Source organism: Suricata suricatta, chromosome 9 (genome assembly GCF_006229205.1).
Source record: "Suricata suricatta isolate VVHF042 chromosome 9, meerkat_22Aug2017_6uvM2_HiC, whole genome shotgun sequence".
In the NCBI taxonomy this organism is placed as follows: domain Eukaryota; kingdom Metazoa; phylum Chordata; class Mammalia; order Carnivora; family Herpestidae; genus Suricata; species Suricata suricatta.
The window spans coordinates 37,270,934-37,290,148 of NC_043708.1; the positions used below are offsets into that span (position 1 = coordinate 37,270,934).

A 19,215-nucleotide genomic window follows, 5' to 3' on the forward strand; every position below is an offset into this window, starting at 1 on the left:
AACCTGTCTGAAACAGGTATTTCCTTCCTGGCATTACAAATGAGAGAGGATATTATGTTTTAGCCAAAATCTTAAAAGTAGCCTGTGTATCTAAGGCTGCACCCTCCATAGCCATTGAGAAGTAGTCTCAACATAAAGAAAGCACTGCTAAGTCTAAAGAAATTAAAGCTGTACATATTAACTTGAAAACAGGAGTTGTTCATCAGGCAACAGTAATAGCTACAAACTGATTTTTTAATTGTTTCTTTTGACTCCAATATTTTCCCAACTTCTACACTACCACATGAGCAATACTGACTGTAAGCTACAGAAATCTCTATTAGCAGCTATAATAAGTTACCATTTTCAGATTGTTTATTCCCTTAGCAGTCCCTTTCCTATTACTGGCACAACAAGAACCAAATAAAACCAGGAGTGTAGATGAAAAAGAAAGATGTGACACAATACTAAGACTTGAAAAGAACAGGTTAATAAAGATTAATAAAAGTGTCAAAACAAGGATTTATTTTTAGGAAACTCTTCCAAGATTAAAGTCAGTCAGAAAGATTTTCCTAAGTTACACCAAGCAGACATTCATCTTCCTTTGCTTAACCGTGTAGCCACATCTATTCCTCCTGACCCAGCTGGAGGTAAACAAGGCTAAGCCTGGTTCTGTCCTTAGTTTCTTTAAGAGCTGTTTTTTTTTTTTTTATTAAGACTTACTGTGTGCCAAATGCTACCCTATACTGGGTGCCTATTTCTCTCAAAACTTGTAAATAGGTTAAATATTATCCCTTTTTACAGATGAGGTTATATAGTAGGCTAAAAACAGCCATTACCAGACAGGATTTGAACACAGTTGTTTTTTCACTCTAAAGTCTTTGTTTGCTCCTCCAGTGTTTTATCTTAAGGAAGAATGTTGCTTCTACCTCAAATAGCATGCTCGTATGACTTTCAACCTAATTCTGTTAAGTCAGTTATTTATTAAATGTTGAAAACAGCCATTAACCATTTATTGAGCACTTAGCAGTATGCTAAGACTTTGCCAGCATTATTTCACTTAATCCTCTTTATATCCTATGAATGAAGCACATAATTATATCTACCTCAAATCTCTCCTCCCTCCAAAATGATCTGCAAAATTGCAAAGTTCAATAATAGAAGCAACATTCTCAAAAAACCAGACAGGATTCTCAGCACATGCTCCTATTATGTTGAATAACAGTTGTACTGTACAATAGTGATAATCTAGTTTTAGCACTTAAATTTGTGTGCATATCTGACTTTTATACAATTAGGAATGTGAATATTTGCTATTGTTAGAATGTAACTGAACTTTGAGACAGATTTTTCAATTCAAGCATCTAGATCGATTTAACTTGAGTATCTTGAGATTTAAGACAAGCTATTAAAACTATTATTTATAACTAGTGATCTATGTGAATCAAGATTTTCTTAATGCCATATGATTTTTTTTAACTTTATTTATGGGGGCGGGGGGGGCAGAGAGACAGGAAGAAAGAGAATCCCAAGCAGGCTCCACACTGTCAATGTGCAGCCCGATGCGGGACTCAGGCTCAAACTCATATATCGTGAGATCATGACCTAAACCAAAATCAAAGAGTCAGACACTTAAGCAATTATGCCAACCAGGCACTCCAATGCTGTATAATTTTGAAAAACCATGAAAATAAATTAGACTCTGAGGCTATCATGAAAATGCAATAATGTCAACGGTCTGTAACTTCATTTTTTATGTGCATTAGAACTGCCTCATTGTTCTCATAACTTTAAGTGAATGCTTTAAATTTGAACTTAGAAGTAAAAGGTATAATAATAAAAATTTTCAAACTCCATTTTATACTCATACCAGAGTTCCTAGAGGTGAGGGAGAGATCCAGTGTGTCCCATTGGCTCTACCATGTAACTTTCCACTCTTTCCCCTCTGAATTGGCAGATGTGAGGAAGGGATGGTAGTGGGAATCAGATTACTATCTGTTTCAAGTAAAACTAGCAAAAAAAAAAGTGGGATAACCAATGATCTCATGATAAAGTCAAATATTAGTTCAAATGTCATAATTAGTCCAGGTAATCAAAATTTTAGCATCAACTTTCACTGGACTTACTAGGCTTCTTTTCTTAATTACTCAACCAAATTAAACCTACCAACAAATGAATACCCAAATTTTTACCTGGTAAAAAAATTTAAATCCTTCTATTACCTGCTATATGCTTTTAAAGGGTATCTGCTCTAGCTAACCATGGTGATTATCTCGGTAATTTTAGAAATACTTGTATTCTCCAGAACTTTGAAGATAATAATTGTTAAAGATGTGGCAACTAAATTTATAAGACAAATTCATAAGAAATGTAAGCTTGGATAAAACATTTAAAGCATAATATACTTAAGCAGTGAAGACTAGGAGAGTAAGAATTTGAGTATGAGCCAGAATTCTGGAAGAAAAATAAGCCTCAATAAACAAGTTAACAGGATACTTCAAGAGTTGACAAACCTACATTAGATGAAGGTGATGAAAAAGTATTTCCTATATTACACAATCTATCTAGACATAAAGAAATCAGGAGACCTATAATAAAGATTTAATATAGAAATTTATCTGATGTTCTTCACATGTGACTATAGGGGTTCTTAAAACATTTCTTAGCTTAAAGCTATAACTAACAAAGTTCTTATGAGTTTCAGCATCAAGTGCCTAGCTTCTTGTCTACTCAGAGGAAGGCTCTTTTTATCAGGTCATACCCCACAAAATTAAAGTACTGACCAAGAATTTATTTCAGGCAAACCACAGCATCTATGTCCCACAGAGACGAATCCTATATTATTTATTTACTTATTACTTAGATTGTATAATAGAAGTTTTTGTAGACCAGAAGAAAATAGGCAGATTTTCTGCGTGCAAATAAGGTCACTGTATTTCTCTAAATTACCAATTCCATTTTTGTTATTTTTAACTAAGTACAAATAAAGTTCTTCACATACATGTCTGCATAAAGTGCTATTTCACATCTGCTAATCATGGTATAAATCAGTTAAGAGTATAGTAAAAATTTTATCTTTTCAATAGTTTGCTTATCCATTTCTATGACTGTCCTAGAACTATCATTTGAATAAAATACCAAAGTAGCTTGATCTGTATTGTACTGTAGTTTTCACACGCTTAACTATTTTATCATTTTTAACATACATTACTGAACAAAAACTAAACTGTTAGTTAACTAAATAAATCTTGAAATTATTTTGTATAGAAAACATATTTAAGAAAATAATTGGGCCGCTGTCACTAAGCTTCTTGTCTACAAAGTTGAATGGCAATAGCCATTTTACAGAGAATGCTTAGTATTCTTTAGATTAACAAGAACACAAAATAATTGCAGGTATTTTAATTTATCTATCTTTGCTGTCTAATTATATAGGAAAGCCAGTTAACATTTCTGATTGTAAATACATGTGACTTTAAGAACTGAAGTTAGAGCCAATCATTCTAAACATTAAGATTTGATTCATCCTGTTTCTAATAACATTAATACATTTTTTAAAAAAAATCTCTCAACTAACTATTATTTGCTGCTTTAAAAACTTTCTAGCTTTGAAGGTACAAGCTGTTGTTTTCCACTTCTTATGTCAGTATTTCTACAGGACAAAACTTCTGAAGTGAAATTCCATGATCTAAAGGATGTGGCATTTAAATTTAGTTTTCCCAAAAGGTCGGTACACATTTTTGTCTCTGCCAATTGATTAATGTGTTTATCTATTTCTCCACGCACTCTGCTGTAACATATATTTTGGGTAGTTTTTATCTTTTTAATTTTTGCAAGCTGACAGCTGAAAAATTGTACATCTCACTGTTTTACCTGTCCTAAACTTCTTAAAATCTCAGGCCAGAGGAAATTCCAAGAAAACTTCCATGCTCTTCCGTTGGCATTTTGGCCTGCAGCTTTAAATTCAAACTCCTATATGAGGTGCTTACTATGTACACAGTGGTACTCTAAACATTTCTCATCAATTAACTTACTTAATTTTTTATTATCATCACCATGTTACACATAGAGAACCTGGTTAAATAACTTACTCTCAAGTTTACAGAGTTAGTAAGTGGCAGAGCCTTATTCAAACTCAATCAATCTGGCTCTAAAAGCCAGATTGTTATACTGTTAACAATAGATTACGCTATGTCTCAGAAACTTATTCTAATTAGTAAGATAAGTATACATATATCCAGGCATTATGAAATTCAAAATTTGTCTACTTCACATCTCCCAAGACATAAAAGTGACGTAGAGGGGCTGGCTCTGGAATTTAGGACTTGACTCTAAGCCATTCAGAAGGATTAATGGCCAGGAACTATTCGAACATCTCTGCTCACTACTGTCAGTGTTTTATTTGCTCAACATCTGCAGAGATCCCCAAAGTAAATCCAATCTGCATATTCACTTCAAAGCTGGCTAAGCATAAGCCAACTGCCAAGACACCAAATCACACAAAGTAAATAAGAGAAAAAAGATGAAGAAAATATTCCCCTTCTAACATTTATTGAGCACTTAATGTGTGTCAGGCACTATGTTAAACACTCCCACATATTAGCTCAGTTCATTATAACAACTCTATAGAGAACAAAATACAAGAAGGAAAATGGACTTCCTGAACCTTAGAATTACTTCCTTCATTCAAGAAATATTCATTACATAAACATTTATTGAGCATTTACCATGCACTGTGCCCGTTATAAAGAATACAGTGAGGGGGCGCCTGGGTGGCTCAGTCGGTTAAGCCTCCGACTTCGGCTCAGGTCAGATCTCATGGGTTCGAGCCCCGCGTCAGGCTCTGTGCTGACAGCTAGCTCAGAGCCTGGAGCCTGCTTCTGGTTCTGTGTCTCCTTCTCTCTCTCTGCCCCTCCCCCTCTCATGCTCTGTCTCTGTCTGTATCAAAAATAAATAAAACATTTTAAAAAATTTAAAAAAAAATACAGTGAGAAGCAGAACAGCCCTTGTGGACCTTAAACAGCCTACTGTAGAAATAGTTACCCAATGCTATATTTTCAAATGCTGGTCAAGGTGCATGATAATTATTTAGGGTCATTCAACATTTCAAATTTCTGGGCTCTATCTTTGTAAATTCTGACTCAGTGGATCTGAAGCAGGACCCAAAATTCTGGGTTTGTAAAAACTCCCAAGATGCATATGATACACAGTTAGATCTGGGAACCATTGACTGAACTATTTCACTAACACTGTGCTTTAATTTTTCCCTCAAATATCTACCACAATTATTATTCCACAATAAGAAATCTCATATTATGCCCTGCTTAAAATTCCATCAAATGTATGCAAGACGAAAATCTGTTTTCTTTTTTTGGGGGGTGGAGGGGAGAGCAAGAGAGTGAGAGTAAGAGAGAGAGAGAGAGAGAGAGAGAGAGAGAGAGAGAGAGAGAGCGAGCGAGCGAGCAAGCGAGCTCCTGCGTGTTCACATGCAAAAGCGGGGAGGGGCAGTGAGAGAGAGAGAGAGAGAGGCAGACACAGAATCTGATGCAGGCTTCAGGCTCTGAGCTGTCAGCACAGAGCCAGATGTGGGCTCGAACCCACGGACTGCATGATCATGAAGGAAGCCAAAGTCAGACACCGACCAAACCACTCAGGCACCCCAACAAAATCTATTTTCTAAAGAACCCTCCCTTAGCTAGTTCCCTGTCTGTCTCTTCATCCTCATTATTTCCTATATCCACTGGCCACACTGCAGTTACTCAAAAAGATAATACTTCATTCCTTTCTGGTTCAGTCTCTCTTGGCCTGAGGTACCCTTCTCAGTATGTGGTTTGGCAAATTTATGTGAGAAACTTTGAAGATTCAGCTCAGCATTATTTGGTCTCTACTCTGTCTTCCAAAACTGTTCTTCTCCCCTAAATCTCACCACTCTGGTTATTTTGCTATATATACATGACCTTTCAACACAGATCTAAAATGTGTGGGTCCACTTATACGTGGAATTTTTTGGATAAATATAGTGCTATAAATGTTATTTTCTCTTCTTTATGATTTTCTTAATGCCATTTTCTTTTCTCTAGTTTACTTTATTAAAGGAATACAGTATATAAAACATATACAAAATGTGTTAATAGTTATCGGTAAGACTTCCAGTCAACAGTAGCCTATTAAGTTTTGGGGTGAAGGCGATTAGTTATAATTTGGGGGGCATCAAAAGTTATATATATATGGATTTTCAACTGTGCAGGGGGTCAGTGCCCCTAACCACCTGCATTGTTGAAGGGTTAACTGTATTTATCTTCTTCCACAATCCTCAAAGCTTCTTGGAGGCAGGAAACTGCCTCATTCATCTTTATCTTTGTATTCTTAGTAGAGATGTGTGTAAATTCTACCTGGCTTTAGTATTTAGCCCTAACCTATTTGACTTGGACTTCAGCCCATGGAAGGCTGACTACCCCTTCAACATTCTTTCTAGGATCCCTCAATTTGTGCTTTATCAGTGCTCCTGTAATCCTACAGATTATGATCATAATTAAACAGCATAATAATTAGTACTATGAACAAAGCATACTATTCAGAATTACTGTGATTATCTGGATATGCACTTTCAAGTGTAAGTAAGCATCTAGTGAGCATCTAGTAGGTATACTAGATATAAGTTAGAATAAAAAAAGCTACTGATTTAAAAAAAAAAATCACCTAGCAGTATAACAGTCAATGCAACAATACTATATTACCAAAGAGAGAGAGCATGTGATACTATAGAAGAGATCTAGAGGCAAAGGGAGAAAGCAGAGAAACTAGAATACCAATTAAAAAGAGGCTAAAGGTTTAAGATTATTTCCCTTATCATTCTGATCTATACTCTAAAATCTTCTACTTTTTATTTCTCAACTGATGTGGCCAGGTAAATGCATGGGTTGCAGTTAATGTTGTTAACCAATTAAATCAAAACCTTTATAATTATGTCTTCCTAACCCAGCTAGCAACACAAGACTTGACTGGTTTCTAAAATCTTTTTCAAGAAAGTGTTGTAATTTTCATCATAAGGCATGAAAATTTTCAGTAAATTTATTTCTAATCCTATAGGTTTTTTTCAAGGGGAGATTACCCTTAGATAAACATTTTATTATTGAGAGTGTTCTTACAATTAATAAGATTTATTGTTCTATTTTCTACTTGGTAATTGCTCCAAAACCAAAATACTGCAAACAGATAAAATTAAAAAAATTAATGTGCTTATAGAAGATGTTACAATATAGTATTATGTGAAGAAGGTATACAACAAAACTTGAGTATGAATCCATTTCTCTGTGTGTATACCTGTGTACATATGTAAATAACTGTGTATATATGTGCATATATACATATAACTTAAAAATGCACAGATAAAACCAGAAAGACACAATATACAGTTAGCAAATTAATAGTAGTTTCAAGATGGCAAGATCATAGAATATTTTGTACCTTAAAATTCATCAGTGAACTGATACTATTATCTACCTGCACTTGTCAGAAAAGTCTCAAAGAAGTAGTTATCTAACTTTTCAATTTGTTTTCCAGAAAGACTAAATAGAAAGGAGTTAAATGTTTTCTTCATTTTGGAAATGAAGCAGAAACGACCATCTTTCTTTCTGAGAAATGTAAAGCAGAGACTGAGTAAGCAATATAATTCAGTATTTTCAGTCTCTCATTCTAATCTAATTACTGGCTTTTGAAAATTTGGCATTTCATAATTAATTTCAAATTACAAAATCAAGTGAAATGGTTTCTAAAGAAAAATATTCAGTACACATATGCATATTTTATTTTTGGTTTTTTTTTTAACTTTTACTTTTTTTTTAATTTTATTTTTAATGTTTGTTTAGTTTTGAGAGACAGAGAGTGTGCAGGCCAAGGGCAGAGAGAGGGAGACACAGAATCCAAAGCAGGCTCCAGGCTATGAGCTGTCAGCACAGAGCTCGACGTGGGGCTCGAACTCACAAACCGCAAGATCATGACCTGAGCCAAAGTCGGCCGCTTAACCGACTGAGCCACCCAGGCGTCCCACATATTTTATTTTGGAGAGGAACTTAAATTTCTTGTTTTAGGTGTTTACTATCTGTACTAGCTTGGCAGTATCTTGTAAATATCCACAATCGAGAAAAGATAGATTATTCCCCTTCTAATAACCTCACAGAAATCCTTAAATACTCGATTTCCTAATGCTGAAGTAAAATAAACAAGAAAGATTCACTGTTTTAAATTCAGGGTACATTCTGAAAATAAAATCTGTATCACATCACATGCATTAATGTGAAAATGTTCTATTTACACACTAAATAAACTTATTAGTTAGCTAACAGATTTACATCTGTTGACAATATTATGTATTAAGGTTCTGTCTGTAAAAAGAATATGCTTTTGTTTTTAGATTATTCCTAACTAGTGATTTAAATAATCTCTCTGCTGGTTCAGAATTGTATTGAGCCTCTTAAAAATAACCTTAGATTCCCTGCTATATATAAAATACTAGATAAATAAAACCAAAAATGTGTATGTGACGCCATTACTCTTAGAGGTTCTCTAATTTTAGCTTCTATCACAATCAACTGGAGGGATTCTGGAAACATAGATTATTGGGCCTTACCCAGAGTTTCTACTCAGGAGAGCTGGAGAGCTGGATGGTGCCTCAGAATTTCCATTTCTAACAAGTTAGCAGGTAGGTACCAATGGTGCTGGCTCTAGAGAATACTTTGAGCCCCTCTACTCTAAGAAAACACTTTATGTGTCTTTCAAAGGAAAAGATTGTTCAACACCCAAAAATGGTTAACTACTTTAAATTAAAAAAAAAAAAATCTGCCCTAATGCTTTACATACACAGCAAACATATCCAACCTCTTAGACATCAGCATTGCCAAATACTTAGTAACTCAAAAACTACAAAATACATGAAGGACTTAAACTAGATTAGACACTGGTTGACCTGTGATATACAGCACCATCAGTAATGGAACTTTCTCCCCAGGTATTTGTATTTAAATCCCAACCCTGGAAATTCAAATGGTAGACTTGGCATGTCTCAAAAAAACAATCTCTCAGATGATTCTGTTTAGCACTCTTAGCTATTCAATGTTTGTTTCATCTATAGGGGCTTGTAAAGATTACAAATTCCTCAGTCTCATCCCAAAGTTACCAAATCCAAATGTGTACGAGTGGGTACCTAGGAATCCTTATAGAACTAAAGACCCAGGTGATTCTTAAGTCACAGAAATTTGCAAACCACCAGGTCTTATAGCAGAGATTTAACAGGTCAGCCAGCAAATTTTGAAAAATAAGAAAAATGTATTTTTAGTTGCAAATACATGTATATATATTAAGCAACTATGTTTGTCAGGCAGAACACTGCACTGAGTGGGTTGGGCGATACTGTGTAGAATGAGGCACAATTGCTAGGAATAAGAAATTAATGGTACAGCTCAGTGACAAGTGAGTAATAAAATAGAAGAGCACAATTAGGCTTCAAAGATGACCAAATGAAAAATATAATAACTACAGAATTATTTTTACAAACCTTTCAAACAATTTTTAAAATTCACCTTTAAATCTCTTTATGAATGCTACAAACATCAAAGGGGTCAAGAACCACTCTCTATGAGTAACAGCTATGTATTAATGGCTTTCCCCAAGGCACATTACCTCCCCTATCACTCTTCTCCCTTTGCATGTTAGCCACCTCAGCTTATAAATGCTTTTGTTTTCCTTATTATATGCCTTTTGATAGTAACAGAACTGGAACTTAAAGAAGGTCAATGACACTGTGTGTGTGTGTGTGTGTGTGTGTGTGTGTGTGTGTGTATTCAGAAGAGAGTGTTCTTAATTACTTGCTTAAATATAATAGAAGATATGTTAGTTATAATAAGTACTTAATTTAAAAAATTCACATGTATTAGAATAAAGGTATACACACAGAAATCACAAGCTGAAGATTTTTCTTATTTAGTTCTAAACCCTGACCATAGTGAAGATCCTGGAATCATTGACAAAGAAAAAGCTTTCCTATGCAAATGTTTTGGCCCTCCACCTACATTAATCCATCCTATCCAATGTTATCCAATAAATTTTCCCAGTGAACCCCCGATTCAGTTTCCTTGTCTATATAAAAGGAGTAACACTATTAGTAAGTGGCAGAGCTCAGATTCCACTGGAGACTGAAGCCCCCATATTTAATATAGCCTATGCCTTTCCACAAATCAGATGCTCAAAAATAATTTTTAAAGTGAAAGATTAAAGAAGTTTGGGGATGTTGTTACTTAGAAACAGAAATAACTATCTTCAGGTATTTGAAAAGGATGTCATACAGAAAGCAGATTAGGTGATTTTTCAAATGCAGAGAGTAACACATAGGAGGAAAAAAAGATGGCAGGGTTTTGCTCAACAGAGTTAAGCAGTATTGAAGGTAAACTTTAAGAATTTTTAAATTATGTTCCCATTTTGGTGTCAATGTAAGAAAAAGAAAAAAAGCATATTCTGGATCATCTAAATGATCTCTACATAGTTCTATATTCTTGCCACAAACCTTCAGTGTTTGAGATTGTTTATGATCAAATTGGTACCAAATGATCACTACGAGGAATAGTTACATTTTTTAAATGTGCACATTCAGCACATCTCAAAGGTCCACAGGGATTACTTTGCTCCAGAAGAGATCTAAACACTGGTCAGTGTCAAGAAATACTGGAACAAAAGAACTTGCTAACATTTAAAGCTGCCAAAAATGAATAGACCATTTTATGAAAGTGCTTTTGTGTATGTCAAAATTCTCAAAGCAGACTGGCCAAGTAAGTAAACACAATTATAAAAGATGCTTCCATGATGATGGGTATTAATAACGAAACTTAATCCTGAGGTCTGTATTTTCCAAGAACCCCAAACTTGGAATCACTGTACTAAAAAACAAAAGATGGAATACATAATAGATGTATCAACACCAAAAACTAATTACTCAACTGTGGCCTGAGCCATCAACAATTCAATGCTCTGCTTAACAAATTAGATGCATAAATGTCTGCTGAACAAATGAATATAGAATAATCTGTTACAGGTCAAGTGGTTAGGTGCTGGAGTAATGGTCTTGGGTTGAAAAAAATTTTTTGAACCACTGAAACAAATCAACTTGTTCACATTACCTGAGAAAAATACTCCTTCCTTGATTCACAGTGAAGGCTTTTTTGACTACTGGTTTGCATATAACACATTTAAACATTTTAGCTATGTGATCTGTCTGCAAAGCCAAGCAATTTCCAACTCTCCTCTGCAAACAGATTAAAAGACATTTAATTAATTCCTGACACCAAGAGAGCATGGAAAAGTAGGCTTTCTTAATTTGCCTTCACGTAACAGCCAAATAAAGAGCCTTTGAGAATATTTTTCACCTTTACCCTTATCACTATGAAAAATGATTACTTTAAAAAAATTTTAAGTATTTATTTATTTTGAGAGAAAGAGAGAGAGAGGGAGAGAGCGTGAGCATGAGCCAACTGAGCCAGCAGGCACCCCAGAAAAATTACTTTAAAACAGCACATCTACACACACACACACACACACACACACACACACACACACACAATCTTCATTTAATCTGCAAATGCCAGGCATTCAAGGAGCAAAAAGAAACCAATGTAGAGGAAAAGCATCACTAATATTCTACTACTATTATTGGTCCACTAATGGTGTGCCCCAAAGAATACCATCCTTTCTCTGACTGTCCCAAAGAAGGCTTAAGTGATTCGAAATATGACTCTTCAAGGGAGTGAAACTTTTCTAAAAAAAAAAAAGTAATAATTATAATAGGAACCTAATGATAGTTTCTAGTTTATTAAGTCCCTAGTTTGTGCCAAGAATGCATCAATATCTTTTTTTATCCTCACAACAATCCTAAAAGGCAAATATTCTTATCATCCTAATTTGTAGATGAAGAAAGTGAGACCTACAGAGGTAAAGCAACTTGTACAAGATCAAATGCTAGTTAAGTGGCAAAGCAAGCAGCCAGCCTCTAGAGCCTAAGTTCTTAGCCATTAGTCATTCCACCTCTTTATTAAAGAACTGAAATGAAAACCCTAATCCACAGAAGAGACTCTAAGTTTCCCAAAAGGCACAGCAAGAACAGTTATGATTGGTAGAAAACTCTGTAGAATATGAGTTCATATGATTTGCAACAAAAACCTATAGCCCATTCATTACAATACCAGCAATGACCAAGAGTCCTAGATAAGGAGATAATTAATAATCTACATCAAGACAATTAAATACTTTACTATAATAAGACATCTGACTCATGTAATTAGGAAACACCACTGACATGGTTAAAAATGAATAGTCCACACAAGGCAAACTGGCATTTATCCAGGAGACAGATATATGGATCCTAGAAGAGAGAGCCAGTTTCTTTCCATTTTTTAAATCACAAACTCTATGTATGAATGCAGGCATGGAATGCTAGGTGCAATCTTTCATACCATACATATAGATAGCCTGTCAGTGGCAGAATGAGGACGACATGCATATAGAACATAGATATATAAACCAAGTAATATTCAAAAGAAAGTCAGGAATTACACTCTGAGGACATCACTTGAGACTCTGGATTTAATTGCTCTCTCAACCAAAACTAGACCGTGTAAGCCAATAACTGCCTAACCCCTTTAAACTAGTTTGTGTCTTATCATGTGTAAGCCTTACCCCCTTAAACTAGCTTCAATCACGTCTCTTCATTGCAAGAAAAAGCATCCCAATACACTGACAAACTTCAAGCATTTCATACTTGACACAAACTTTATGATCACCAAGTATAAGAAACTGGCACTCTCCAACACTCCTGGAGACTATAAACTGGTCCAAACTTTCTAAAAATTTAAAACAGACTTAAGAAATGTTTGCTAAAGATGAAACAAGATAAAGATACATTCTATACATTTAACTAGCTAATTTTCTGCAGCCATATACATATGCCTCTTTTAGTAAACTTATTTTATTTACTCAGTGCTCTAAATATATAGAATTGGCCAGCACTAACTTTTAACATACCTCAAAATAGGCTGCTGAGTTACTTTCAAGGCCAAACATATACAATGTAACTGTATTTACTAACAAAGTATTTTTTAGCCTGGTTCTAATAGATACTATAAACATTTTTGAAAGGACAAATTAAATTTCAAGGTTCAAAGAAGTTCTAAAGTAGCATAAGACATTTCCAAGCATAAGAAAAATTCCTATGAAAAATAAGACATGGAAGAAAGGACAATGACTTCCAAAAAACCTTTTAAAATTCTTAACATCTTTCTCTGCTTCTTTCTCCTTGTTCATTCAAATATTTATTAAGAACTCACCGTGTGTGAGTATTCTCTTTTACATCACATTTCCAATTTAGTTCATTTGTGATCTTGCCCATTGAAATATTTCAATTTTATAAATGAAAAAAGGGGAGAAGGTCACTTTAGAGAAATCTGGTTAGCATCTTAACTTCTAAGATCTATTAACAACAGAAATATATCCAAACTCTTAAAGACTTAAATTTATTGCCTTTAAATCTTTTGTTTACTTTTACCATAGTATTTTTCAGTTGGAAAAACAGATTCTCACAAACTACTAGGAAAAGAGGAGCAGCACAGGAAATTGTTACAAATGAGTGAAAATTGCAATATTAAGTAGCAGAAACTTAATTTGCATAAATACATTGTGACTTTAAACAAGTAGGTGAAGAACCACTAAGTTATGTTCCATCACTAGATTTCTGACCCATTTGCAAAACAATAAATTTTGAAAATCACACTGTGAAATCATCTTTAATACTATAAATGAAATTTTAAAACGAAGAAACACTCTAACAGTTGAGATCACGAGAACGAAATGGTATCATCTTGGAGGTGATTTTCTTACGAAAATAAGTCATTTCAATAAATATTTTAAAAATCTTTTAAAATAAGTTACTAATTAAGTGGAACTTTAGTAACAACAGAACACTTACAGACCATTTTAATCAGTAAGTATTTTTCTGAAAACGTACTGGCAGATCAAATCTTTCTAAGTATCTAGAAAAACTTAATTCTCATTTTAGAGGAGCTTAACTTCATTTCTGATAAAGCTTCCCCTGGTAACTGTTCTCTGTTGTTAACTTTAAGTTTACTATTATACATAAACCCTTAAAACACAACTACTTCAACATATCCATTAGATTGGCCATTATCACAAAAACAGAAATTAAGAAATGTTGGGGAGGATATGGAGTAATGGGAACCCCTGTGCACTGTTGGTCGAAATGTTAAATGGTACAGCCACTATGGAAAACAGTATGGCAGTTCCTTTAAAAATTAAAAATAGAGTTACCATATGATCCAGCAACATACTTATGGGGATATAGCCAAAAGAATGGAAAACAAGATCTAGAAGAGATATTTGTACACCCGTGTTCATAGCCAGCACTATTCATAATAACCAACATGTGGAAGCAACCTAAGTGTCCACCAAAACATAAATGGACGAATAAAATGTGGTACATATTAGCCTTAAAAATAAAGCAATTTTCACACATGCCAACAACATGGATAAATCTTGAGGACATTACGTGAAGTGAGATAAACCAGTCAAAAAAGACAAAAACTGTATGAATCCACATACAAAAGGTATTTAGTAGTCAAATTTATAGAAACAGAGAGTAGAATGATGGCTGTCAGGAACTAGGAGGGGGAAACTAGGAAAAATGTTTAACAGTTTCAGTTTTACAAGGTAAAAAAATTCTGGTTACACAACAAGATGAATATACTTAATGTTGAACTGTACACTTAGAAATGCTTAAGATGGGAATTTTTACATTATGTGGGGTTTTTTCCTTTAAAACCACAATTTAAAAAAACCTTCACAATCACTTCAAAAGCTATGGAAAAACAAGTCATGAGGAAATCACTTCAATTTTGTTTTTATAAATTTAGATTTTATATATCACATTTTTCTGAAAGGGTCGTGACTGGCAAATGATATGGGTTTGTTAGTTTTTATTGCAGAAACATGAATTTTAATATAAATCTCAATGCACATACAAAATAGTTAATTCTTGATGCTCCAAGAAAAAGAGGGATAAATTATTTTTAAAATTCCAAGATCCAGTTATTTGAAAAATTCTTGCCAAACTTTTACCAAAAATATGGAGAGACATGATTGACTTAGCTTCAAATTCTTTCTCTAGCTCTGTAGTTAGGCAGAAAACATACACAACACATACACAAGTAGGAGAAGGCTAGCTAAAATCCACGGAATGGATAGTTAGTCCCATCATTTAAAAAAAAAAAAGGGAAACAAGATAAAAAGAGAACACTCTTATGAATTAAAAACCAATTTCTCATTAGAAAACAAAACACATTTAATTTTGATTATTTTTTCCTACCTTATTAACAGACTTGTTAACAATCTTAGATAAGAATACACAGAATTTTAAGAATTGTGTCTGGGTGGCTCAGTCTGTTAAGGGTCTCAACCTTGGCTCAGGTCATGATCTCACAGCTCCAGAGTTCGAGCCTAGCATTTGGCTCTGTGCTGACAGCTCAGACCCTGGAGCCTGCTTCAGAGTCTGTGTCTCCCTCTCTCTGCTCCTCCCTGATTCACGCACTTTCTCTCTCTCTCTCTCAAAATGTAAATAAACATTTAAAAATTTAATAAAAAAATAGAAAACATTAAAAAAATTTTAAAACAATACAGTATTTTAAGAAGCATCTAAATTTCAAAAATTATATTTTAAGAAGGCATGTCTTTGAACACACTAATCTAACCCAAATCTTTAACATCCACATATGGTAACAGTTTTTTATTTCACCAGCAAACATAATCAACTGTTAGAGGAGTTCTTCAGAAAACATCAGTCAAGACTAATCTTCAGCTACCTACACATCATTCTTAACATACAACAATAGAATATAACCACAAAATCTTAACTTGGAGCCCACCCACCATTAGTGCTGCAAAGGCAATGGAAATGGAAATCACCAGGTAGAAAGATTAGACATTCTCCAAACTGCACAAAATGCTTTGCAGTGGACCACGTGAATAAACTGCCACAGTTCAGGTAAGAGTGCACTGATACAGATTTCATACAAATCAAGCCTCGAAAGTCAGACTCACATACAGTTTGAAGCCTTTCCTTGAGATAGAGGCCTATAGTCTTACCTGGAGAAATTCATAAGCAGAGGACAGCTTTTATATCATGTAGGTTCATAGGTTTTACTGGGAGTATTTTATCAACTTATCATGTTTAGCAAAGATAAATATTTATGAAACTAAACTGTGGAGACAAGACAAAAAATGTTTTAAGTTACTGCTACTCCTTGCACATACCTTTAAAAGGTACTTGCACATACCTTGCTGAAATAAACTCTAAGCCTGGTATATGTGTGTTTACGACTTTAGTCTCTGATGTCCAGAGGAAATACAAGTGGCCTATTTGGGGAGGAAATGGGGGTAAGAAATTGTGAAGAAGGGACCCTAGAGTAAACAGAAGAACAGATGCTCAAGAACAACTGATGCTACACACCAACAGAACCCAGAGATATACTATTTTAACTGGAAAAGAATCCCTGTTAAAGCTCTAACTCCAATGTTAGTATTCATTTTTAGGCAATTTAGAAAAGATCTATGAAGGTGGGAAGAAGAACTAACAAAAGAAATATTTGGAAACACTTGCAAAAATGAGTTTTTAAGGGTTGTGGAAATATAAACTAGAACTTTAACAGGTAATGCATATTTTGAAGTATTCAGTGTTACCGACATCTTTAAACCAGATGTATAGTGAACATTATCTCATTTAATGTTGACAATGACCACTGAAATGGTTGCTATTATCATCAATCCAAAAGGAGGAAATAGGCTCAGAAGCATTCAGTAACTTGCCCAACCTCACAAAGCTATAACAAGTGAAAAAACTGGACTCAACTGTAAGTGTCTAGTCCAGATTCTATGCTCTCAACTACCAGGCATGCTCTTCTTCAAAAAAGAGGCAAATCAAAGTACAACTGTAACAAGAAAAAAGTTTACTAATAAGAGAGCTTCTTGACTTTTAAGGGCCAAAGTTATAAAGTAAGTTAAGAAATGTCCATTTTCAGAAATTTTACTTTAATGATCCAATAACTTTTTGGAAACTGAAGGAGTCTGGCCTGACACCTTAAATTTTTTTTATTTTAATGTTTTTTTTATTTCTTTTTGAGAGACAGAGAGAGAGAGAGACAGTGTGAGCAGGGAAGGGTCAGAGAGAGGGGGAGACACAGAATCTGAAGCAGGCTCCGGGCTCTGAGCTAGCTGTCAGCACAGAGCCTGACACGGAGCTCGAACTCACGAACCGCGAGATCATGGCCTGTGCGGAAGCTGGACGCTTAACCGACTGAGCCACCTGGGCACCCCCATGGCCTGACACCTTAAAGAGAACAATGAACCTCTTGACACTGCCCTGAAATCTAAAAGTCAGTATTAATGTGCTATTAAAATAAGTCCAGCCCCTTCCTCTACCTACCGCTAAGAAATCATGAAATTCTGTTAAATCTATTATAATCATATCCATCCTCTGTTGTGATTTCTTCCACTTCTTCAGTTTTTAGTTTCCTAGAATATCTTTAGGAAGACAAATTTATCTTCCCAACCTAGACTCTTGAGCACGTTTAAAATGGAAAAACTGTAAGGAGAAACTACCTTGCCCCTCAATTTCTCAGTTACCTTTTCAAAAAGTTTTAAAGTGGTAAGAAAAGGACAAAAACCAGGTATCCTTAACAAACAGCATCTAAGTGTTGTTGAGTGGCTATTTATTAAGTGTTTAACTTAATTTTTCAGTTATAAGAACATATTGACGAATATGATGCAATTCAAGTTTGCTAAATTTTCAAACGAGAATATTCTGAAAATAACAGATGGGACTAAGCAAAATCTAAGAACTAGTTTAGAGTTGGGGGGTGTTGCACAGTAACTACTTAATTCACTTATACTAAAGCTGCTTGTGATAATCTCAACTGACAAACTGCAAAGAATTCGCATTAAAGAGAATTGCCTGTAAAGGAGAAACGACTGTATAACTTGATGATGCACACTATTAAGTACGATTCAGCATAGAATAAATAAGAACTGAAAACTGGCACTACACAGAGGTGATCTGCCTTACATTTATAATATAGCAGCCTCATTATTTCATTAAAAGCATTGTAATCATTTCAGCAAAAATAATTGCAATTAATTCCTGTCAACTCTTGGAATTAAGGCTAGGCCTGTTTACTCACTTTTTGGATTTTATAAGAGCTTTCTCTGGTGCACAAAGAGAATTTATCGTCCTACTACATAAGAACCAAAATGGTATCTACAAAATAGCAAGAACATATAAACAAGTTTATCTTCTGCTAATACTGATTAGCAAGTTAATCTTAATCTCTCCCAGAAGAGTGGAAGGACTTTAAGGAGTAAAGCCAGTCTACTAACCACAACTCTTACTGTGAATCTCCTATTCCTTAAAATGCTTTCCACAAGGGTTAAAATACCGAAAATGTACCAAATGTTGTGCGGGGGGGGGGGGGGGCACCCTCAACCCCACCGGTTCCATTTATAATTCTTAATCCAATAAATGGGCCACTTAGACTCAAACTTTAAGGTGTTGTAAAATCTCGCATGAGGGTCTGACAGAATGATTACTTACTTCGGATAGATCTTGAAGGTTTTCCTTTAATACACTTCAATTTCATGAAAATGAGACCGTTCTAAAAATTCCGATACTACATTTAATTTGCTGCGATCACATTATTTTTTTCAATCTCATTAACAGTTTGCCTAAATTTAGCCAGCCGCTATATTTTCATAAGATACTTTTAAGAATGAATGAGGCCCATACTAATTTATAACGTCTGGGCTCCCTTGACAGCTGATATAAACACAAGAGTCCAATTGTGATGTTCTCGAAAATGCTGCTATTTCGCCAAATTCCCGTTACTCCGACTCCTCCGTCTAGACAAGTTTTTCAAGACGATTAACACAAAACAGAACCCGCACGTGCAAACTGAAGTTGGCATCTTCAGGCCGTCGCCACAAGCCCCTGACGCACAAAGGCCGAGACACCCGCCGCGGCCAGACAGCCGCACCGGGAGACCGCGGCCGACCCCGCGAGCCCCCGGGGCCGCCCACCGGGAAGCCGGGACCGGCGCGCAGGGGCCGCCGCCGGGCCGAGCGGTCAATGGAGCTGGA

At 35.0% G+C, this 19,215-nt stretch overlaps 1 protein-coding gene across 3 annotated transcripts in view; it reads right to left on the minus strand.

Moving 5' to 3' along the window:
- HIF1A (hypoxia inducible factor 1 subunit alpha) overlaps positions 1-19,215 on the minus strand; it is a 43,415-nt gene that overhangs the window by 23,257 nt on the left and 943 nt on the right. For 2 of the 3 annotated variants that reach the window (XM_029950534.1, XM_029950532.1), the window contains exon 1: positions 11,148-11,239. The exons of the other annotated variant lie outside the window; for it this stretch is intronic. In XM_029950534.1, the coding sequence (XP_029806394.1) occupies positions 11,148-11,224 (77 nt within the window). In that variant the 5' untranslated portion in view covers positions 11,225-11,239. Of the gene's footprint in view, positions 1-11,147; positions 11,240-19,215 lie in introns of those variants that run through there. 3 annotated transcript variants of the gene reach the window in all.